The sequence below is a fragment of the Lichenostomus cassidix genome, chromosome 4 (assembly GCF_008360975.1).
Source record: "Lichenostomus cassidix isolate B80296 chromosome 4, HeHo_3.0, whole genome shotgun sequence".
Lineage (NCBI taxonomy): Eukaryota > Metazoa > Chordata > Aves > Passeriformes > Meliphagidae > Lichenostomus > Lichenostomus cassidix.
Window position 1 is genome coordinate 19571502 of NC_139484.1, and position 25352 is coordinate 19596853.

Below are 25352 nucleotides of genomic sequence, written 5' to 3' on the forward strand. Positions count from 1 at the left end.
CACACACACACACACACACACACGCACACACACACAAAAACTCTGAACCATAAATGACAAGAAGAAAAGTGCAGCAGTCATCCATTATGAAGCTGTATTGGTTTTCTTTAGCATCAGCTCTGAATATTGTGTCAATTTCTCTGCATTTTGAGGGGAAATAGAGCTCATCCAGAGTGTATAGCAGCCATTCCTGACAACAGGTCTGCAACTCTTCAGTTTAGTCATATTGGATCTTTTTTGGATTTTCAGCACCAAGGGTTGATTCCAAACCTAATAAAGACATTGAAAGGCTCTTTGTTACAGTGACCTTAGACTTGAACGGCTCAGAGCAAGCTGGTGTATGTATGGAATTATTTTCCTTTACACCATTTTCATGGAAAGCATTCATTATATTTAAATATACTTTCTGAAGAGAAGTTTTCACTCTAAAAATATTTTTTTATGTTTTTAATGTAATTATTGAAGAGAGGAATATGCACTGTTTGTATGAATGTCTGCCTTTAGAAACTCAGAAGTTTTACATCAAGAGGAGATAAAAGTTAAGAATGCGAAAGTCTAATTTCATTCTAAAATTTGGACTGATACATAAGGGCAATGTAAGGAGCAAACAAAACCTGCCAGAAAAACCCTACCAGAGCACACTTTAAAAAGTTTGCTTAAAGCAAAATAATTTTTCACTCTTTTTTGTTAGAGTATTTGGCTGAAAGGGGACCATAAGCAGAGAGAAGGTAAAGCACTTAAATATTATATGATTAAAATTTCATAAACCACTTTTACAGAAATTTTGCTAGATACAGGAACAAAGATTTGGCTCTTGTTGTTCCTAAAAATTACTTCTTCAGAAACTGCAATAGTGATAGTTATCTGAAACCAAGGACTTTGAAGACAGAGAAATTGCTGTGAAAATGATTTATATATGCATCCATCTATGCTTTCTTTTTATCTCTTTGTGGGTGTATATTTAGATGTGTATCTGAGCATCTATATATATATATAGAGAGAGAGAGAGAGAGAGATATAGATAGATATAGATATAGATAGACTAGATATAGATATAGAAGGTGTTCCTCTCCATATGTTGGTGGTGATTGGTGGTTGAGGATGAGCCATCCTTAGCATTGCTGTTAAATGTGATTTTCAGTGTTACCAGTTCTCTCCACTGATGGAGATCTCACCACTAAATAATCAGGGTGTTTCAACTACACAGATCAGTGTCTTTGTTTAACAAAATCAGCCTCAGCTTTCTTCCCCCTTGCTGGGATGAAGGACATAAGGCAAAATGCAAACGTCAGTGACAAAACTAGCTTAGCTAGAAGGATAAAGTATTGCAGATCTAAATAGCAGGGATTTGTAATAAACAGAATTTAACTGGAGTCTTTCTGGAGGAAGGCAAAGATGACCAACGTTTGTCACTTTAGAAAGCAGGTGTAATATTAAGTAGCTGTTCAGAAAAATGTTGCCACTGTATTTGTCACAATATGTATATATAGAAATAGGGAAGGGGAATGGTTATTTTCCAGTGGATTTCTACAACATTCAGGGAAGAGGCTTCCTTAATGTAAAAAGCTGTTTGCTGAGATTGCCCAGAGTCTCCGTTTCACAGCCTTCCCTGGAAGATGGAGGCTGGGAGATTCCTTTCCTTTTGTGGGCTTCAGCTCTCTCCTCTGAGAGCTAATAACAGTACTTCCATGATGTAGTGGCTTGAGATAGGGTAAGCACCTTAAAAAAAGGAGTGTGTGTACCCCATTCAAAGAATCTTAACTCTGAAGATTACCAAAATCTGTCCTTTATTATCCTAAGACCCCATCTCCATGAGTTGACTTTAAAAAAGACACATTTTCTGTGGGTTTGACAGTCTATTTTGGGGTGGACTATAATGGAATTGATAAATGCTAAGTTTCACTGTTGATGAAAAAGATGGGAGGAATAATTTTAAGTATTTACTTGGTAAGTGACTATTGAAATAGAAACTTGGGCATGAAACTAGAATGCCTTTCTTTGCTTTTTGAAATAGGTGTATAAATGAACGTCTGGTCCTTTAAGTGCATGGAAACAGGGCATTGCTCATTGGTCATTACAGTCTGAGCTCGCATAGATATTAGTGGTAAATGATGACCTGGGTTTGTGTAAATCTGACTAGAATTTTTTTCCTGCCAAAGTCAGCAAATAGTCTTCTTAAATATCTGTAATTACATATATCTCTTGGTAGTCATGAATTTATATTCGCTAAAGTTTTTTATCTCTGCTAAATAGTTTTGTTTCAAATTATTCACCGTTTTAAAAGGCATTTTTAATACTAACATTTACAATGTCAAACTAGCTGTAAACAGGATTTATAGGGAAAGAGTTTATTTACTGCCTTTTCTGTCTGTACAACTGCCAGAGACATGGTAGTAAACTTTGGGGATTTTTTCTGAGCTCATGTTGCAGTAAAGCTATCATTTTATTACAAGACCAGGGGAAATTTAGAGTCTTTGCTATAAAAACAGGAAGCTGTAAACATTTAAAAAATAAACTTACAGTTGAGCAAGAGGTCTTATGATAGATTTTCCAGAGAAACTCTTTTAGATGCAAGTCCAGTCTCTTATTTGAGATCTAGAGTGACTTTCACACTCAGCCTTTTCATCACAGTTTGCAGACACTCATTACTCTCTCTCTCTCACTTCTGCTCCTTTGAGCCACCTGTTTATACAGCCACTCTTCTGCCAGTGCCTGCAGTTTGTCTTAGGAAGGCTTATCATCAATACTGACCTTGGTGTTCCAAGGTAAGGATTTTGTGTAGCACCAGAGAGAGCACCTACATGTGGTATCTGTAACTTCACTGCAGTAAAATGCAGAGCTGGCTGTCTGTAAACAAAACTTCTCTCTGGTGAACAGAGGAAAAAAACCATCAGAGCTATGAATTTACCCAGTGCAATGAATTTAGAGATGGACTTCTTCAAGGAGTTGGACACTTTCCATTTGATAGAAGACCATGATAAAGCTGCAGTCAAGGTCCTTGTGTCTCAAAGTAAATATCCCTCAACAAACAATTACTTTAGTTCCTCCGTGGTATGCAAAGGACTTGGAATTCATAGTAAAAAGCCAAGCATTTAAGAAGCCTTTCATTTTCTGATTTTAGATTGATGCTTTTGTTTGTTGCTTTGACAGAGAGAGAAAATTCAGAAGAGTGAACAGAGATCAGAAACTGAAGAAAATCTTTGCCCAGACAAACTTTTGGTGTTTTCTAACTCCTATTCATTAATATTATGATGTATCTAATGAGATTAAAATATAAGAAAATATTATTTAAATTATTCACAGTACTCTCACATAGCTCGGATGAGTCTTCTGTAGGCTTTTCATCTTAAAAGAAGTTGGGTGATCAGGTAATATGGATTAGCTGAGAGATTTGTCTGATGAATTATATTTGCAATATATGTCCATGAACAATAGGGACAAAATATTTAACTGCTGAAAGATCCTATTTTTTTGAATCCTTGGGATTTGCATTTTATTAGTTCAACACTTTCTTAATGGAATTAAGGAGTATTTTGTTGTGGCCTTCATGATGTCCTGTTGTGGCTGAACTAAATCATAATGAGATACTGACAGCTTTCTGACAGCTGCTACAGGAGGTTTGCTTTCTGCTGCAGCCTATTAGGCTGTAAATCACACATCATGCTCCTCCTAACGCAAGGTTTAGTTGAGTGAAATTCTGTGGCCAGAGAGAAATCAAGTCAGGCTGGATCTTTGATAGCTTTGTCACCTGAGCTTTGGCAGCTTTGTCACCTGAGCTTTGGCTTGTATGGTTTAACTGTGCAGTATCTTTGTTTATGCATGACTAGCATGGTATCAGCTGGGTGATGAAAGTTATATATCTTATTCACAAATAGGAGAATGAAGAATCATTACCAAGTGATAGAATGGGTGATGTTGGAGAGCACCTGGTCCAACCCACCTGTTCAAAGCAGAGTCAACTAGAGCAGACTGCTCAGGACCGCTGGAAGAGTCTGGCTCTATCTTCTTTAGTCCTCCCAGCAGATACTTAAGAAAGCAATTTTTAGAACAATGAGTGGTTTGGTTTATTTATCTCTTTGGAAATACACTGTTGCTTTTCATGGACTAGCAGAAAACTTGTGTCATGTCTTTCCTCATTCTTGGTAAAAGGAAAAATTAGGAAGAATTAGAAAATTAGAAAAATGCTGTCCATTTGGGAGTGTTTCTAGGACTTAGTGTGCTTTGTGGAATTTGGAAGTCAGAATTTATGTAGTCAGATTTGAACCACCAAAATAAGTGTTTCAAATACAAAGGAGATAACAGTTATAAAAATAACTGATGGCTGTACAAAACATGTAAAAGTTTAAGGAGAATTTTAAGAGCCCAGCTTTAAAAGTCCACTTTGCAAACAACAGTATATTCCTTCATTTTCAAAAGTTGTAAATATGCATATGTAGCAAATATTTTCATTATCAGGAATCAGCAAAAAAACCTTGTGAAATGGTTCTGTTTCTAGGTATGTCATTGGAATTGGATGATATGGTCTCAAAGAAAGACTAAATAACTTGATTCTATTAGAAATATCTTAATGAAAATACAAACTTCATTTTGGATAAGTGGGCACTTGTTCATTGAACCAAGTGGCGAAGGTGTTCTTAATTGTGACAGAAAAAGCAAAAGATTTTTCTGATGTAGCCATGTACAGAGATTTGTTTTATGAAATAACCTTTGTCTCATCCAGTTTTTATTGAATTTTTATTTGAAGTTACTTAATCCTTCCCCCCTTTTAACCCTTAAAAATAGGTGTTAATTTCCAACGGATTTGGAGTTCAGAAACAGTGGTGCCTGCTGTCTTCTGCCAATGCAGTGCTACATGTTTCCTTTTGATCTCTTACTTTTTCTTACTAGAAACTCTCTCCTTCTTTTGTCCCAGTATTTTTTCAGTGGAAAAAAAAGGAAATGGTAGACTTGAAGCTCAGGAATTTGCCATGAGAAATGCTGGATACCCTCTAAGATGCATAACCCCTGTGTTTGTGTTCACTGCAGTGCTGCATATGATGCTGTCCTTGACAGAAACGTGGCCATTAAGAAGCTCAGCAGACCATTTCAGAACCAAACTCATGCCAAGAGAGCTTATAGGGAGCTGGTCCTCATGAAGTGTGTGAATCATAAAAATGTAAGTTTTCAGCAGGAGAAATGGTATGTGCATTGCTTTGATAGAAAGAAAATAGTTTTATTGGATTCCTTTTCTAAGTGGGATAAATTAGAAGTAAATTATGCTCAAGGGCTAATCTCTGTCTGGTACTATATGCCCACAGGAGAGACTGAGGGTCTTTCTAGTGCTTATTTAAAGGCTGTGCCAAATGGGGATTGTTCTAGACTTTCCTGCTTCTTGCACCATTTTTGTACATCATTTAGTACTCATAATGAATGAAAATATTCCTACGCTGCAGCAAGTATTATTCTAGGGTTATATGTTAATTTAAACCATTATCTGTTAGAACTATCTGCTTGACACTGTATAAACTTGCCTTTTTTAGTGAAATATGTAGGATTGCCACATTGCATTGTCAAGGGATATCCCAGAGATTTCATTTTCCTTCAGTTCCTCGATTTCCTGCTGCCATATCTATGTGTCCCTTCCTTTTCATTAGGAGTGAGTTTTTAATTTTGTAGTGTGTACCCTTCCCTGAGATCTTGCAATGACTCTTTCTCCTTATGCAAAGCATAAATGAGCTTGCAAAATGTGATGTAAGGTGAGATTTTACACATGTTCTCAATCACAAATTCCTGTGGAAAGAGAAATAACTGACCCTAAAATGGCAAATGGCAGGACTTGACACTACAGTGTCCTCTGCCTTACTTCTGAGCAGTGGTTTATCCTCACATTTCCCACTGTGTTGATCAGAAGTGTTCCTGTCTCTTCCCTGTTGACTTGATGGAAGCTATGCTCAGCCTGACCAATGCATGGGGATTTGAAAATGCAGAGATGAGCAAGGAGTTCTCCCTGTAGGCAGGAGGATGATGCATTCTCACTACAGTGTTTTAATGGACTGGAAAGAGCAGAGGGCAGCAGGAGCGGCACAAATTTTAAATACATAACTTTAAACATGCTGCATGAGAGCTGCTAACAGCACCACATTGCAGGTACGATTCAGTCAGAATATGTGGAGTAGAGAGAAAGAATATGGAACCATTTCTATTAAAAAACCTAAAGAGGTGATGAAAGTGAGAAGACAGACATTCAGATGTTGCCTTCATGGCAGCAGTGCTGATTTTGTCTATCTCTGTTACTCCTGCACAGTGGGAAAGCCTGGGAAATACAGATCTCTGAGGTCCCATTGTTTCCTCTATTCTGCTTCAAACATTCCTACCTGTGTCTTCCAACAGCCCAGCCCATTTAAAATCAAGCAAACAAAACTGCAAACTAAACAAGTGAAAGGAAAAAAGGAGCTGCAGTATGCAAGATGTCTTTGCTCAGGGTGGCTCTGTTTTAAAGTGCTTCTACTGAAAAGTGGTACCTCTCATGATGGAATTTGTGTCAGTCAGCACATGTATATATCAAAGGAACAGAGCCCATGTCAAAGAGAAGGAAGGACTACTGTTTAATAAAATGGTCCTGGATTATTTGTCCCCTCAGATTAGCACTCATTAGTAGGAAAATTCTGGCTGTAGCACAAGGACTGCTTTGCTTGATTGAACTGAAGTTGGTATTTGAACCTGCAACTTCAGAGGAGTGTCTCACCCTTAGCACTTTGGCTAGTCACTGGTTGTCCTTTCAGACCATTTCAAGTGTACCTAGAAGAAATGTGAGAGATATGTGGTGTTTTATTTTGAATGTTGCCGATTTTTTACTGATTCATTAAGTGAGAAGTGTTAATATAAATTGAGCAGTGAAAAAACAGTTTATCCTTTAATAGACTTCAAAATGGGTTCAACTGATTATGTATATCACTTCTCTTTATTCTTTTGTCTTACTTTGCCTTTCAGATTATCAGTTTATTAAATGTTTTCACACCACAGAAATCTCTGGAGGAGTTCCAGGATGTGTAAGTAACAGGGGTGGTAATTAAGCTAAATCTTTAGGGATGTGTGGGGCTTTATGTTGTACCTTGAATGCAGTAACTCAGCAAAATACAAAGGTTATAACCCTTTCCAAAAAAGATCATGTGAGCCTAGTGGGTAGAAAAATATTCTGAATTCCCATATTGAGAGCTCTTTTGACAATTTAAGGTGAAAAGTATCAGGTTTCGTATTTGTTGTTGTGATATGACATTTGACTGTGTAAAGGTGTTTGCCTGGGGAACAAAGAGTAGGTATGGAAGACAACCAGCATCTCTGTTGAAACCTTGCCTTATTGCACAACCACTACTGTGCCTACTATAAACCTGCTGTGAATGAAATTTTAAGTATTCTGGTTTTTGTGTAGTTGTTCTCATTTTATCTTCCTTTCTCTCCCATGTTCTATATACATTGCATGGAAATGTGTTCCTTTTCTGTAGTCTGACACTAGTAGTAACCAATTAGTTGTAATGAGAATTTTGTGAAATCATGCAATCTTAGGAGAATTTTTGGAGGCATTTTGCATGAGAATGCAAATTTTACCCTCTCAGACACCTCTGTTTATCTCAGATTTCTATGTGCACTGTGGTAGCCATCCTCGCAATAGTCGAAGGCCAAGCAGTTACATCATTTGCTGCTTGAGGGTCTTTTGGTTTTTGCACATTTCTGTGTTCTGTCTGATTGCCCATGTAGGATATAGTCTCTGTCATGGGGAATGCATGAAGAAAAGGGCAAATAATCCACCAGTTTGCCTGGGATGCTAAAAGAGTGGTGTCTGCAGTGAGATACAAGCACCACCATGGGGCTGTTGTTAGTGGGCTCAATCTCCAGCTATGTTACACCCAGTCATCAGGAATAAAGTGAATTTTGAAGCAAGAAAAGGCATTGTTACTTATTTGAGATGAGGCTGTGATTTGCCTTCAACACAGAAAGTAACCCTGTGACTTTACTTTTCCATTCAGCTACCTGGTAATGGAGTTAATGGATGCCAACCTGTGCCAGGTCATTCAGATGGAGCTAGACCATGAGCGAATGTCTTACCTACTGTACCAAATGCTCTGTGGAATCAAGCATCTTCACTCTGCAGGAATTATTCACAGGGTAAGGGCCCTTTGGTTTAAACCTTAAGGCAGCATATGAAATTATCATGAAGAGTTTACATACCATTCGACTCTCTCGTGTAGTGTAGATCAAAGCCCTGTCTCCCAGTACAATGAATAAAAATATAAGAGCCACAGTCAAAGATCAGGGGATATAGAGTTGTCATTTGCCATCATTTACATATGCTGAAACAAATGGAAAGACTGCTGAGTCTATATTAAATGCATCCTCTGATTTTGCTTTTCCGCATCAGTGCTGTCCCTGGAAAGGATGTGGTACCTGGCTGGGGATGTGTGATAGTTGATAGTAGAGGGAATGAGTTCATATCACTGTGAGCAAGAGGGAATTCTCAATGGATTGAAAAATACCCTGAGTTAGCATCTTTGTCAAAAAGTTCTTTTTCTATTTTGGGATTTCCTCATGAAAAAATCAAAAATCAAAAAATGCTTCCTTAAAGAAAAGAGGCTGATAAAATGGGTTATGGAGTGAATGTTGCTCTACAAAAGTCTCCTTGCTTGGCATGTCATGTGTTTAGCAAAGGGTGATAGATTTGGCTTCCAGACAATCATCCAGCAAAGGATGAGTTGAATTATTATAAATGAATCCTGAAAGTATCTCCACACATCCAGCTGGAATCAGGCTCACAGCATTAAAAGAAAATAATCTAATCAAAATTGTACTCTGATACTAATCCTGGTTTCTTGATCTGCTAAATGCAATTAATTTAAAACCAGTAGGCTCTTGCTATCCAGGTAAAGCCCCACAGTATGCTGAGGTAGACCAACTTCCAGAACAGCTTGCTAGAGAAACAATATCAAGGTTTTGCTGTGTATTTACAAAAATTCCTGCTAATAACACTCTTCTTTCACTCAGAAGAGTGAAAGTGTATTTTGAAGGGTGACCTAAGGATCTGTCTCTATCACAGCTGTGCCTGGCTTTATAAAGGACAGTCACGTGTGTCTTTTTACTGTCTTTTGCAGGATTTAAAACCAAGTAATATTGTAGTAAAATCTGACTGCACATTGAAGATCCTGGATTTTGGACTGGCCAGGACTGCAGGCACTAGCTTCATGATGACCCCCTATGTGGTGACACGTTACTACAGAGCACCAGAGGTCATCCTGGGAATGGGCTACAAGGAGAACGGTAGGACGGCAGTGTCTCTGCACGGTGTGACCTCAGGGGCAAGGTCTGCTTCCACCTGAGAGGGAGACCTGGTGGAGGGAGAGGAAACGTAATGGGAAGTGACATCTTGAATTAGAGCAGTTCCTCACTCTTGGGAACTGCAGCTGCTGTATGTATTTGGGAATTTATCAGTGTGGGATTGCAGAGTGATAAGAAACTGGCTCTTAGTTATGGTTGAAGTTAGAAAAACAGCTCGTTTTGACCAGAATATCTTAGTCTTCTGTGGCTGTGAAACAATGTGGGAACCACTGGAATTGCTGAATGAGTGATGTGTTCTAAATTTGAGTCTGGATGTCTGAATTCTTGGATGGAACAAGAAGAAGTACAAGCTGAAATAGCAAATCCTAGCCCTCTAAATCCAGAGCTAGATCTGAATTTCAGGAATTCACTCCTTCTTCATAATAGTTTTAACAAAAGTCCCAGGTTTTGCTGACAGGTTTCCTGTCATCAAGACCTGGGTACAAATTTTTCAGTTTGAGTCTTCTTTTTTCTTAATGGAAAATAGAGTTGCAGAGAAGAGGAAAAAGCTGAAGCTTAAAAAAAAAAAAAAAAAGCATATAATTTGTATGTAATCTCCCTAGAAGTAAATAGGATATTGCTCTGAATAGTCTGTGAGAGATGTTAGTTACTGGAAAGATTATGAAAAGCAGGTGGGGGGCTTGCTATAGACAAGTGGGTAAGGAAGACCTCAAACTTTGCAGAAGATGAAGGGAAAACTTTTTATGTTGTTCTCATTTTGTAACAAAACTGAGAATTTCATCCGAGTGCCACGTAGACCCAGCAGGAAAGGAGGAGATATCCTATGACTCAGATTCTACTGTCAAAGGTATCACTTGTCTGTTTGACAAGGAGACTTTTCGATGGCAAATACAGCAAATGTCAACACCAGGAATTTATTAAAAAGTGTCCTGCTTAATTTATGTTGAGGAGGTTAGCGAACCTGCAGGAAAACTTTTACTAACAGCCAACTGCATCCTGTAAAGGGCAGTGAAACTGATTTTGGGAGTTAATTCCATGACTTCAGCACTACTAAAAGCATAATTACACAACCTCTTCTGAAATTAGCAAGTCCCTGTATGAATTATTTGCAATGCTTATGAATTTAGAGTATAATTTTTGATACAAAAGTCTAAAAAGTAGAGAATTACTAAGCAGAATCTAAGCAGAGAGTATAATTTCTGAAAAAAGGAATAATATTCCTTAAAGTATTTTGTTTGAATTTTTCCTAAGTGCCATTAGAAATTTGAACTAGCACACTTTAGATAGTTCCTTAGTCAATATCCAGATTTCCTTCTATTGTCAAATGAATTTTTTTGTTGGTTTTTTTTCCCCTCTAGACATTTAGTAGATGATTACCATTATTGTTGTTGTTATTGTCTGTGAAAGGACAGAGAGAGCATTTGCTTTTCACATGATTAAAACTGCACCAAGAAAAAGTTCGATACACTTTTGTGATGAAGTACACAGCTGGGAAGGTTCTAATGTTTGCCACATCCAAGGGTCCTGATCAAATGCCCATTGAAGTTAGCATAGAGACTTCCTTTGACTTCCCTGGGCAATGAATCTGGCTTAAGATGAATGTTCTTGTCTTACTTGGACCAAGCCAAAATAAAATTAGGAGAGAAAGAAAACACTATTTGCAAATGAAGGTCAGCTGTGGGATGAGCCTGTCTGCTTGGAGGCTCTGATCCAATTCCCAAGGAAGTCAACAGAAAGGGTTGCTCTTTGCTTCCCTGCTCTGGCCTGTGCTGCCACATTACTGAAGCTCCTCTACTTTTTCCCCCTCTGACTACTCACACTGCCTGTTATAAGGACTGTTCACTGCTTTCATTTTCTTTCTGCACTTGGTTGGCTAAAGATGCATAATTATCACCAGTTTGCTGCACTTCTGTGGAAGGTCCCAAAACTGTCACTATGAAGAAAACTCTGCCACTGCCTCAGGCATGCTTTTGCTGTCCCATGCCCCTGATACCTGTACCCTCTTTTTCCCAAATGGAACATTTCACCTTTATTTTGTTTTACCGAGAAATTAGTTGGTTGGTTGTTTGTTTCTTTGGTTTGTTTTGGATTGCTTTTGAAGGTTAAGAAAGGGGAAGAAAAAGAGGAGAAATCTGGTTGTGTAGGTCAAACATGACCAGAAAGTGAGGATTTCAAGCTCAGAAACAACACAGTTTTTTAAAGCATTTCAAAGCAGTTTTTTCCTCTTCACATAGAATACAGAGGGTTTTTTTTCTGTGTGTATTGTGTCACTACCTATCCAGCCTTTTTTCTTGTAAGACTTATAGGGCAAAATCCTCCCATCCAAGTCAGGCAGCTAAAGTAACTATGCATATTGCATCTAAAAGCCAAGGCCAGGATTGGGAATAGGAAATGCTCTTAGTCTTGCTGATGCTTGTCCTGTGGAGCTTTTATTTTAGCATTTATTTTGAGTATCTACTCAGTACAAAACAGAGTCCACTCAGGTTACACCCTCCAGGTGTGTACTATAGACTGATACACCTAGATAGGTACCTACAGATAGGACAGAGGTACAAATCCTGAAAGAGGAGTTTTACATAACCCTTAAGGGTGCTATTTGTATGGCCTTTACTCGTGAGAGCAGTTCCATTTGGAACCTCTTGTCAACTGCTGCAGAGAGACTTAGTGCTGCAGGACAAAGCCTAGAAACCCTGCAAGTAGGATTTACTCCAGATTATCATTATCTGGGTCTTTTTTTTTTTTTCAGGGGAAAAAAATAAAGTTGTTTTTAACTATAAATTCAGTGTATACCAAGGGTCTGTGCAGTTGTTACTTGATCTTTACTTGCTAGCTCTGGACCTTTACCCAAAATGTTGATTTTAAACCTTTTCCACTGTTGTTACTAACTGCTGTTGAGTTGACTGACACAGCTTTTATTGATTTAGTTACTTATTTTAGCTTTTGGTAAGACATGAAAAAGGAACCCAACAAAACCACAAAACAAACTGTACTGTTCTGATCAACCTGCTCTTTTTCCCCTCCTTTAGGAGTGAAATGTCGTAGTTAACTTTGCTTTTTTTTCCTCCTTCTTCACTTCCCTGTCTCTGCTGTTCTAGTGGATATATGGTCTGTGGGATGCATTATGGGAGAAATGGTTCGCCACAAAATCCTCTTTCCAGGAAGGGACTGTATCCTTGTGCCATTTGCTGCAGCTTCACCTATTATTTGTTCCTCTCCTCCACCCCATCCCTTTTACCATAAAATGACTATACCAGGACTGTAAAGATAGAAGCAAAAAGTTGAATCCCAGAGGTATGGCTAAATGAAAATAGCACATAAAACTGAAAATGAAAAACAGATGCACAGAATTATTTCAGTCAATTAAGTTACTTTAAAACCTGTAATCATTCCATTTTATACACTATTTATGTCATTCAATAAGCAATATAGAAAACAAGCATTATGATGGCAAATTGGATAGTTTTATTTACTATTCTTGAAAGGAAATTTAATAAAAAAGAAAAGAGTCCTAACTTGGCCCATCTCATTCCTGTAAATCTGTTTTTCTGCTTTTATGTTTTGGAAATATTGACTTCATAACATTTGTGGTGACATCATAATCTTTTGCTTGCTAATGCATCATGGTTTTGGATTCATCTCAATGCTGTATGGGCTCAGTGTTGAGTCTATACAACATTTTTTTTTTCTTTAAAACAAAATGAAGAATTTGACTCACCCAGTTTAAGGCAACTGTTTATCTGCTGTGTTTTCCAAATTGGCCTGAAATCAGATTCTCTTGATTTAAAAATGGACTTCCCTTTACTTGCATGAGGTCTGTGTTGTCAACTAAACTGTATTTCCCTCCCATCTTGTTCTTCTTGTCTTGAGTGATATTATTTTTACCCCTTCCAAGGTGGTGAAAGCAATATTAGAAAATGAAAACAAAAGAGGAGGTGTCTACTTAGCCTCCTGTTTATCACAGGCTAAGCCAGGCAACCTGCCTGTGATGGCTTGGAAATGTAAGTAGTGTGTATTTTACCCATCAGAATAAAATGAGGCGACATAACATTTCTTCACTTTCAGAAACAAAAAGGCATATTATTTTCAGCTAGTTGGCAGAAAGGCACCATAAAAATCTGGCATCAGTAGCCGCTGGCAGTTGGTGTGAAGAAAACCCAGCTTTCACAGACACATAGCCATGGAAGCAATTATTTTTTTGCTGACTCTTGAGTAATTCCTGTCATGTTTGTCAGAGTTGGGTCCTGCCTGTCCTGTTTTCACAGCTCTGTCAACTTTCTCTGAAAGCTGAGCTCTGCTTGGTGGCCCAGGGAAGATGCAGTTCTGCTTCACTGACAGGGAGATGGAGGGACAGCAGGTACCTCCTGCTTGCTGAGGGGGAGACAGCAGCACTGAACTGGCTTCCAGTCTTGTAGGAAGAGGGACTGGAAAGTTATTGGATGCAAAACATGACAGGGTGTAAAAATAGTGGGGTTTTTGTTAGTGGGTAGCTTTGAGATGCCACCCTAAAGGTGCTGAGCTGTCCCTGCAGCATGAGGGAGAGGCTGCACACCCATCCTCTGCTGTAACCTGAGTGCAGAGTAGCTCCCAGCATTCCCAAGGCCTCTAATTCAGTGTGATTGTCATGCTGTGTTTCAGTGGTAACACCAGAAACACCATCATAATGCTTCCTCCAAACAATGCACTCTTTCCCTCTTAAAATTAAAAAAAAAAAATTAAAAAAAAAATCAAAGAAAAACTAAATTGTCTATAATACAATTGAGGTTCAGCTGTAAATGCTGAGGATATTCCCATTTCATCTTTTCAGAGAGATAAGCAACTAGAATTCATACAAGGAATGGTTTCAGGGTAAAAGTGTAGTAGTGTGGTTAATGGGTTGCTCTCCATTTTCAACAACAAATTAAGAGATATATTCTTCTTCCCATGTCTAGAAATAAAATTAATGCTATATAATTTCAACAATGTAGCTTTAAAAAAGTCAAACATGAGAATTACTTTATTTCTGTCTAGCTGTGAAAACAATATCTTATGACAGTTTTATTTAGGGATAACAGTAAAATATTTTTAAAATACCTTTTAACATTTCAATATCAGTTGAAAATAACAACTGAATTTTTGAACAAATGCAGCAAACATTTTGTAAATTGTGGGATAGTCCTACTTTTTAAATCATTGGAAATCCCATATCCTGAAATAGATTGTATGTGGGCCATGTCACAATTACTACCATGCTTTAATGGTGGGTTTATTCAGGTGAGTAGGAAGGTAAAAAAAAAAAAATTAAAAAAGAAAGAAGAAAAAAAGAAAAAAAAAATCTGTACATTCATTTCCAAGTCAGTACTCATTTGTTAACCAGTTTGACCCCATGAATGAGTTGTCAGTGTTGGAAAGACTGGCTTGTGTATCATATGGGTCCATATGGTTTCCCACCCCTCCATGGGTGTTGGTGAGCAGATCTAGTTTCCCTCCCAGGTGCAGGAAGAGCTGGAGAAACATTTGTTGCAGCTGCAGGTAAACTTCACAGAAGGACATTACATACTTCCCTTGGGCTACTTAAGGCTTTCCAGCAGAGTGTTTTCTAGCTGAAAGAAGCAAGTCTGTAGAAATGAAAAAAATCCATTCATTTTAATCATTCAGAAGACTGTCTGCTGTGTATGCTTGCTATCAATATAAGCTTACTCATTGCTAGTCTGGAGCAGGAACATTTGTGTATGGCACAGTATACACCTGAGAAAAAAAATTCACAGCTGCTGCCAAGTTTTATGGAAAGAAAATATTTTAAGTTAGTTTCACCTAAATCATCTCACTGAGTTACCACTACATTCAGGTGCTGCTGACTTGAAATTAAATTTTGCTTTTAAAGTCTTCATGAAAATTAAACCATGGAGGAGATTAATTTCAGAATATCTCATCTATGTAAATAAGAAACTCTCTCTTAAGTTGCTATGAGAAATCTCTGGAATCTGGATAGACTACAGCTGATTTTTAGACAAGTAAGAACAGCCTCCAGTGTCCCAGAGGGTACCAGGTGGAAATTGCCTGGCATGTGCCTTCAGTCCTTGCTGTTCAGCCAAAGCAGACATTTAAAAATACTGTCAGGGAGACTTCCTTGTCAGAAATCTGACCCTCCCGAGAAGAAATCCGCCTTTCAACCAGATGGATTTGCAGAGCAAAATATTCCTGGCAAGTTCCAGTAAGCTATTGTAGTCCACTTACAAGTTTCTTGCTCAGTGTTTCTTTGATGCTTATCCCACTTCTGTAAAATCAAAAAGAATGTGAGCAACTAAAAACTGCCTGAACTCTTGGATGCCATTGGAAATATGTTAGAAAACCCCAGAGCTTTCCCCAAAGCTTGTTCAGCTCTAGGTAATCACATCTTCAAAATCTCATAAGATTTCAATTTAAGGATTGGAAATGTATTTCTGGTTTTTTTACCTGAAGAGAAGGGAAAACTTAAAATGAATGCTTTTAGGTGGGACAGATTTATTAAGCTCTGAGCTGCCAAGGCCGCAGTGATGTCCTAAAAGCACACATGAGTTAGTGGGGAAAATAAAGCAATCAGAGCATTTATTTTCAGGACTGAAAAGAAGGAGGCATGGAGAGGATGGTACTATAGCAAGTTCATGTTTGAGTCCCTCAGCAGATCAAAGGGAAAACAGTGATTTAGCCATAGAAATATATTATGGTAACAGCCAAGTGTCCTAAGTTTGGCTAGGCCTGAATTTCCACGGTGAATATGGAGAATTCCTACTGCCAATAGCTTTAAGTCTAAGAGAGTCAAAAGAGAAAATACCATTGAAACAGCAAGTGAGAAAAATTCCAACTTTCTTCTACATAATTATGAATCCATAATTGTGGACTTCCAAAAGGCATTGTGAAGAGAAGTCAGCATTAGCAGGTGCAGTTAATGTTTTCTGTGGCCAGATTTTCAACAGTTCCTTTGCCCACCAGCTGTCTTTGAGAGTGGTGGGATTAAGAGATGCTCTCTGACATCTGACAGAAAGTGTTCTATTGCCTTAGGAAAAAAATTTGCATCAAGGAAGTCTTTTAGGAAAAGATGCTACCTTTCCACCACTCATTAGCAGAATTTATCTTTGCATTTGATCTGCATTGATAAGTGGGTGTAATTTTAGTGTTTTGAGAGCATATTTGGGTGTTTCCTAAATTATAGTATAATAAAACTTTTGCACTTTTTTTAAGCGCAGTCTGTTGTTTTCCTTGTTCCAGGTAGTATTTTCTTAAGGCTTGTTTTTTCTTAAAAAAAATAAAAATTAAAACCCCTAGCAACTAGCATCAGGATTATTTAAAATATTCTATTAAGTGTCACTGGCCTGGCTTTCCAGGTAACATCAGCTGGTTCAAGTTAGCCTGCTGCTTAAATGTGTGTTAGCTATGGTGGCATTGATGGCTAAGTTTGGATTTTGTTGACCTGGGTTATTCTTCCCTGGGTATTTGGTTTTGGACTCAGGATTTTTCTTAAAGTTTGCTCAGATAAAGATGAGGTCTGTTTCAAAGAGACCTCAGAGTAGATGTGAGAATGATTTGGCTGTTGCCATTCTTTTTTTTTAAATGCAGATATGCATACTCCAACAATTTAGAGTGTAATTTGCACTTAGCATGAAACCCCTATGCTGTCTGTCATCTGTGTGGCTCTTGGAGTGGATCCCAGGTGCTACAATGAAGATGATCCATTACTTGTTTCCCATCACTCACCTTAAAGATTTTCAGCACCCACTGCTGCCTTGTATGAATGTCAACCCAGGCAAGCTTTAGTCACCTTTTCTGGCACCTGTGACAATTGGATTGTCTCAAATGTTTTGGGGTTTTATTTTCTGTGGTATTAGTCAGCTTGTTCTTGATGGTAGCTGTATTAATTTGAGCTGAGGTAGACTGGAACAGCTGAGCAGAGAATTTAGAACTTGTGGGCAAAAGAGATTAGCACTGAAGTGGCTTTTGTCAAGAGCATGTAGGTATTTGGATGGGATCAAAGTAAAGAACTGGAACATGTTCCAGATCATATTAAGCTGAGTCAGGGGAGGTTTAGGTTGGATATCAAGAAAAGTTTTTTCACCCAGAGTGTATTTGGGCATTGGAACAGCTCCCCAGGGACGTGGTCACAGCAGCAGCCTGGCAGAGTTCAAGAAGCATTTGGACAATACTCTCAGGCACATAGTGTGGTTCCTGGGGTGGGCTGAGCAGGGCCAGGGGTTGGACTTGATGATCCTCATGGGTCTCTTCCAACTTAGCATGTTCTGTGATTCCTATTCCATATATGAAAGCATACAAGTATACTGAAATGATCTGCTAATTTGTTTGTACTGAAGCAAGAGAGACTACCTGTGGGTTTCCTCCTGGAAGATGTAACACAAGTGTACTTGAATACTCTTTGAGACCTGGGAAGAGATACTTCAGAGTCAAAATGTAAAATAAGCTAAAAAGAGGACCTGAAGCTAGGAAATGCAGGATCTGCAAACCAGGTTTTAAATGCTATGGTCTGTTAGAGGCAGTGAAGTATTTCACATTCCTTGGCAAGATTCTCTGCAGGTCTTTCTTACTGTGATGGCTTTTTAATATAGTTATATTCAAAAGAAAATGGGAGAAAGGGAAGGGCATGAGTCATCCCTTGTGCTTCTACTCATTCTTGAGCTTGCTGCTCAGGATTCCCATGGCCTTTTCTGTCATTATTTAACAGTCATTTTTTAGTACTCGTTTGGCACTGCAATCTAAGAGCCAACCTTCAGGGGAGAGTACAGGTTTGGATTTGATTCCTACCTCCTTCTGCCTTTTTCCAGGTGGGCCAGGCTCTGTCACTGTTGAGCTGACCCTGGCTGAATGCCAGGTGTGCACAAACTCCATCACTCCCCTCTGCAGCTGGAAAGGGGAGAGAAAATACAGTGAAATATTAATGAATAGAGATCAGGACAGGGACAGAACATAAACCAATTACCAGCAAGGGCAAAGCAGACTCAATTTCAGAAAATTAGTTGAGTGTATTACCAATCAAAGTCAGGGTTGGTTAATTAGAAGTAAACCAAATCTTTAAAGTACCTTCCCTCCATCTCTCCCTACTTCCCCAGCTCAATTTTATTGCTGATTCTCTACCTCCTCACCCTCCCAGTGATGCAGGGAGACAGGGAATGGGGGTTGCAGCTCGTTCCTCACTGGTTGTTTCTGCTGCTTCTTCCTCCTCAGGCAGAGGAGTCCTTTCCCTGCACCAGCATGGGGTCCCTCTTACAGGAGAGAGTCCTTCATGAACTTTTCCAATGTCAGTTCTTCCCACAGGCTGTGGTTCTTCACGAACTGCTCCAGCGTGGGGTCCCTTTTTATGGGGTGCAGTCCTTCAAGAACAGGCTGATCCAGGACCCCCAGGGTCACAAGTCCTGCCAGCAAACCTGCTCCAGTGTGGGCTCCTCTCTCCACAGGTCTGCAGGTCCTGCCAGGAGCCTGCTCCAGTGCAGGCTTCCCACTGGGTCATAGAAAGTTTAAAAGAGAAGAGAAATTCATAGGCTGTTTTGAAGCCTCACCCTTGCAAAATGGTGGAAATTCCCTTTTGGTTCCATATAGCATCTGTCAGGAGAGTACCTGTATTCCATGGTGGTAGGTAGGAAGCAAATTAGAGGTCACTAAGGCAATTATTCAAACACTTAGGAACCTTATTACTGTTACTGAGAAATATTAAGGTTTTCATAACATCGTGCAGAAAGTGATGTTTCAAATTGGAAAGAAAAGACTTTCTCAGGAAATCTTAATGCATTGATCTGATACTGTGCTGAGTGAGCAGTTGGTAAAACATGTTGAAATTCATGCATATAATAAATACAAGCACAAAGGGAAGGGTTTTAGTATCTCAGCAAGGTCTCAGCAAGGAGATTGGAATGTCACAAAACTGGGAGTTTGCCATGTCTTAGCCAGAACTGAGGGTGATAAGGGTTTGGTGGTTTGGAGAGGCTTTTAATCCTTTTTAAGTGTTTGAGCCTTCTCCACAATGGTCATTGGGAGTGCCACACGTCACAGACTTTCCTTGGCACTGGCAGGTCTGAAGCCTTTGTAGTTGTGGTATCTGGATCATGTGGAAAAAAATAGCTTTGCCTGTGTATTACTAAGAATTACCACGTACTTTTATAAACCGTGTCCTTTTTTGAATTGCATAGAAATAACAGGAAAATCTGTAAAAACAAGGTACAGCATCCAGTGCAGATTACTCTATTTTTCATTCTGAAAATTCAATTAAAGGTCTAGAAATGGTTCTTCAGAGCAGACATCAGTACAGACCTGCAGGAGTCCTCAAAACAGAGATGGAGGCAAAAAGGAGTCCTGCCCTGCAAGGTGTCTGTCCATTTTAGGAGAATTTTGAGAGAGCAGCTGACTCTTATGACAGGCATACTCAGCTGCCTTGGCATTTTACTAGAGTTTGCACCTTAGCCATTGGCAAGCCATGTTGCTAAATATTTTGGGCTACAGTTACACAAGTAAAATCAGGTATCATGATTTTCTTCATTAATATGTCTATCGTAATCTTCTTCAGTTGGTTTTGAGGACATGAATATCTCTTTCCAGCTTGCAGAGGAGTGATTTCTGCATCACTAAAACAGGAATTATTACAAATGTGAATGTTTGGTATTCTCACTAGTGCTCTGGGCAGAAAATGTGAACCAGCCCATGAGGCTGGAAAAGATAGCAAAGATCATTCAGCTGTGCCTGTGTGTCTGGTCTCAAGAGTTTCCTGTGGCTAGCATGCAATGAATTTGAATTTGAATGTCAAAATTTTCATTGAATGACAGCTGGATCTTACTGAGTGCATGCCTGAAAAGCCACCACAGTGGGAGTTTTAGCAAGGACTGGTTTCCCTATGGGCTCTCTCTCACTGTGTTTTGTGAAGTCCCAGAGAACCTGCAGTTTTGCAGGAAGAGAAAGCTGAGTTACCAGGGAGGTGTCTACAGAAGGTTGACTTGGGTCCTCTATGTATGGGTCCTTTCCTCTACTAAAGAAACATCTTTGGGTAGTTCTACAATTCCTGATCCTTCTGCATTTCTGCTGGAGGGAATCTGAAATCTGGAAGGATGAGCAGACACTCATTTGGGTCAGGAGGTACCTGTATGGTGGGGAATCAGAACCAGGCAGTGGCCCAGAGATTTGCTTTATGATTACAATGTTTTCTTTGCTCAGGAAGGCACTTGCATGTGGTTTCTGGAGAGCATTAATTCAACTTGGCTGTGCCAGGGTGGTATTTGGTGTCCTTGGCCAGTTTACTCATATTCTGAAGTATGTGTACACATTCAAGAATGTGCTCCAGAGCAACTCTGTGCCATAAGCTGGTTTGTAGAGATTCTGAACACTTTAAAAATCCCCTACTCTTAGTAATCCAGGACCTGGATATTCCAGTGGAGAGTGGCTTTCTCATCAAGGGCTGTCCAAATGTAAAAAGTTTCACTTCAGAGAGTCATAAAAAGTTGTAGGCTGAATTCCTTAGCACTGTTTCATGTGATCTTAAAACATCAAGGCAAATAGTTGCTAAACTGAAGTTTTACCTAGAGCCATGCAGAGATCTGTCACTAGAAGTTAGCCTGCCCTTGATTAAAGCTTAGCGATGTTCCATGTGTTGATGTAGCATTGCCAGCCTTTGTGAATGTTTTGCATTTGAAATAAAAACCAAACTTGTGCCAGGTGTACATTTTCAGTGCTTCAGATCTGAGAGCAGATGTTTAGAGATTGTGGTATGCTTGGGTTTTTTTCTGATACTTGTACAAGTGAAATTACTTGGACTACAACATCTGGATTGATGTTGGACTAAACTAAGCAGAGGATCAAGGCATAGATCTCTGTACTGCAGTCCTTTCTGGAGCTTTGCACAAGTCTCAGAGCCTGCCTTAACTGGGGCTTCTGACAGCTGCTGCTGTGTGTACTGAAATTCCTAACCTCCAACTAACTACTTCTAAACATGCAGCCAAATCCAGGTTACACTTAGATTTATTTCTAATTGCCTCAGGAGGCGAAAAGGAGGCAGCAGTTAAAGAAGGCTTTCGGAACGTTGGTTATATTTAGGTGTTTATCTTTGCTCCTTCTGATTTGGAAATTTTCAAAGAGCTTCCTTCCCAAGCCCTCAGGAGTAGAGGGGAATAATCATCTCTGATTTTCCACAGTATGCAGTTTAGTAAGTCACAAGCTGAACTTGTGTGTGTGCCCTCTGGAGCATAGCATAGAGCAGTGATGTCGGGAGGCATCCTCTGAAAATAAAAAGGAATTAATAACAGACGAACAAACAACTGCTTGCTCTATCTTTTCCTGATATTTTGCATGCCATTTAGCTTGTGATGAAAGCAGCAATAATTTGCATCTCTAGGTCTGCTTATTGCTTCCAAACAAGTAGCCTTTTCTTTAGTTCTTTGTTTTTTGTTTATTGATTTCTTTATTGTGTAGTGTTGAAGCTTTTCATATGCTAAATAAAGCAACAAGGGAGCCTTAGACCCAGGCATGTTCAGATTTCCACAGATAGGACATTTGCCTTCAAAGTTAAATGCACTTTAAAATGTTGCTCAATATGAACTTATAAGGGTAAATTTAACCAAGCAGCATGATGCTTTCATATTTTTCCCCAGTTTCTGTCCCCAAGACAGCAATCTGTCCCTGTGTTTGCATTCATGCTTTATGACTTATCATAGAGCAAGGACAGCAGAGGTAATGTGGTTACATGGAATCAGTAGGGGGTAAAAGGCCACCTTAATCCTGTGCTGGATATAAGGAGTCTAGTTTTCATCTTGTGCTTCAGTGTAAATTGTGGGGACCTTTGTTTGACTCAGCTGAGCTGCTCTTCCCTGTATGAGGTAAATAGGCCCCTGGCTCTCTGTGAATTTCTGTGCAGAAGGTACAGCTTAGTGCATCTGTGTCTCAACTGGTTTATTTCGAAATCACCATTTCCTATCATGGCAAATGGAAATCTTATGAGATTCTCAAGATCCTTGTGATGGACTGTTGGCTTCACTGAGATTTGGTGGAAGTGAGCCAACAGGCCCTAAAGCAAGCATTGTTGGAGCTGAATTATCTCAAAAATTCTATTCATAACTTTCAATAAGCAGTGGATATATCTTCACAAGGACCCAAGTTCCTTTTGTGGCTTCTGGCAGTTCAGCTTGTGAAAATATGCATGGATCTCTGGTAGCTGGAATGATAAAGGAATAGCAATTTGCATATCCTTATTGAATACAGAGACCAGCATTCATTTACAAGACAAAGCACCATAAACCTAGGTAATGAATACAAATGAAAACTTGAAAAAGACAAAATTAATTGGTAAATTTTAATTACAAAGTTGCATTATGACACAGTAGCCAGCCACGGGTCTCACTTGGGTTTCTGTATTTAATAGCATTGTCTTTCATCCACACTCTGGGGTAAAGGAAACTGTTGGAATCGATTTTTCTCAGACCTGCTATGTTGTCATGAAACTGTGTGCTCAGGCAGAAAAGCGCCCGCCGAGAGCAAGAGGCAGGTCTGTGTCTGCAGGCGCTGTGCTATAGCATGATTGGATAAGTCTTCTCATTTATTTGTTGTTCTGTTCCTGTTTTCTTGTTTACCTTCATTTCATTTTTGTTTTCAGTTGACATGTGGTCAGTAGGGTGCATCATGGGAGAAATGATTAAAGGTGCTGTGTTGTTTCCTGGCACTGATCGTATCCTTCCTAGCAGCCATTCTGGCCCTAGTAGGTACTTCCAACCCTTTCCCTTCCTGCTCCTTCCCACTAGACTAGTGCTGACACACCTCTGCACTGTACCTAAAGAGCTGAGTTAAGCCCCACTGCAAAATCCCTGCAAACCAAAATGTCAACAAACCATTACTGCCTCTCAGCAAAAGCCTTAGGTGGAAACCGCAGTAAGTACAGCATAAGGAGGTGGAAAACAACATCCTACATGGTTCATCAGAATCACTTTCTGCAGCCAGTGACCACAGTTTTGTTGTTATGAATGTCTCTATTAATTTGGTGGTGTGTGGGAGGGATGTGTTTCATGAATGAGAGGGGTTTTTAAAGGTTGTAGCAGGGTAGGCACAAGTCTCTGCTTACCTCAGGATGAGATGTAAGAGGTTCTGTGTTTCACATGCATTTCTGCATCTCTGATTAACTCAGACATGACTCGTGGAAATGCTTGTTTTTTATAGACTCATAGAATTGCTTATTTGCTTTGTTTGGTCGCTCTTCAAGTGGTATCAAAGTACAAAAGTAGGAAATTGCTTCAGTTTGAGCACAACTTCTTCCCAATATTAAAATTATCACTTGGCAGTAGTTTAGTGACTCCGAAGTCTGGAAGTTTTTTGAGAAACTGTTGTAGTGGACTTGGGTCTGTCATCTTTTATTTAAGTACATGGAGCTATTGTGTGAAAGCAGAATTTATCCTTGACATCAACAAGACGTGATTTATAGATAAGCCCATTAAATCAGTGGACAAGCAGGCTAGGAATATGTATGTTTTCCTTAGAGATCATTCTACAGTCAGGGCTGAGGCAGCCATATTTCCTCTTTTGTTCCATGCTTTATTGAAGCTTTGATATGCACTTTAGTATTTCATCAGATTGTGGAACACTTCTTGCGTACAACGGCAACTGAGCTCAGTTTATGCTTGGTCTAACTCCAGTCATTCACTGTCCATAGGATCACCAGTATAAGAAATGGACATGACCTGTGTACACATTTTCCTTCTGTTTTAAATTCTGTACTTAGATGACAGAGGAGTTTCTGGGCATCATTGATTTTTATGCAACTTTCTCTGAATATGTGTGCATGCACACTTGTGTGTGTATACACATACTTACCAGTTCACTTCAGCACTTCACTTCTGACCTCAGTTACTTTTTAAAGGGTTCAATATTTTGATCAAAATGAGGAAAAAGTATCATCTGAAGAGCATTAAAGAAATGAAAGTAGGTAATTATATCATTAATATTTTCACAGCCTTGTCTAGTAAGATTCTAATTTGTATTTTGTCCAAGATGCTGGGTGGGCATACCCATAGTGAAATGAGCAATACATTTTCCTTGTGTTTTTATATAATCTGGAGCACATCTCTTCTGCATATGTGAATGTAAACCTTTTGCTTCTGGATGTTAATGGAAATCGTTAGCACCTATTTGTGCTTGAGATTTGCTGTGCTTCTGTTTCCTGTGAATGTGGAGTGAGACATTTTAGTGTAGGGGTGAGCATCCCTCAGTGTGGTAGTCAGAACTGGTTTTATGTTCATAGACTTACATTTTCTAAGCTAACATTTAAAGATATCTCCAAATAAGTCCAAAAAGAATTGAATAATGTCTTAAATAGCACTTCAAAAACTGGTTTCTTTGACACAGCTGCATGCTTGTTAAAAAGAACTTGCACAAAGCCTCTATAATTAAACCATTGTGTTCTCTCTATTATTGCAATAACTCCACAGAAATTGTCATTACCAGCTGCCTATTTGTTTGGGATTGGCCTGTAATTGAGTTCACATTCTTCATTTGTATTTATAATACGTTGCTAAACTTGCACTGTGTTTTCTGTACTGCTCTGCTTTTTTTCTGCTGTTCCATGAGTGCCTATTCTATGGACAGAGAATGAAGCTGTTGCTTTCTTTCAGGCTGCTCCTCAAAGCCACCTCTTCTCCAAATCCATCCCCCACAGCCCTTCCCTGCTGCTGATCAGCAACTAGCAGGTGTTCAGCACTTCTGGCTCCTCTGCCCATCTGTGCAGCTGAAAACCAGTCAGGAAGCTGCAAGGTCCAACCCAGCCTGCTGAGATTCGTGACCCCATGGCATCTTCTGCCTTAAACCTGCACAGAAAATGCTTAGCATTGCTGTAAAAGAGATTATTTCTCCAGACGAGTGATGGAGTCGAGCAGCTGGATAATTCCATCAGCAGGGACTATAAGCCCTCAGAGCTCAAGGGCAGCATACTTAAGGATGTATTTAAGTGCAGGAGCAAGAGTAATTAAACATCCATTTCTTTTAAAAAGTTTCCTCTTTGACATAAAAGGAGTTAAGCCTGGCAGTCTACCAGAATCTGCTATCAGCAACTTTTTCTTAACTGG

The 25352-nt window shown here is 39.2% G+C and overlaps 1 protein-coding gene across 12 annotated transcripts in view; it reads left to right on the forward strand.

The window, feature by feature from the left end:
- The window catches only part of MAPK10 (mitogen-activated protein kinase 10), a 146871-nt gene that overhangs the window by 87758 nt on the left and 33761 nt on the right, over positions 1–25352 (forward strand). For all 12 annotated transcript variants that reach the window (XM_085058134.1, XM_085058146.1, XM_085058136.1 and 9 more), the window contains 5 exons: positions 5026–5155; positions 6970–7028; positions 8004–8142; positions 9123–9288; positions 12402–12473. In XM_085058134.1, the coding sequence (XP_084914260.1) occupies positions 5026–5155; positions 6970–7028; positions 8004–8142; positions 9123–9288; positions 12402–12473 (566 nt within the window). The remainder of the gene's footprint in view (positions 1–5025; positions 5156–6969; positions 7029–8003; positions 8143–9122; positions 9289–12401; positions 12474–25352) is intronic.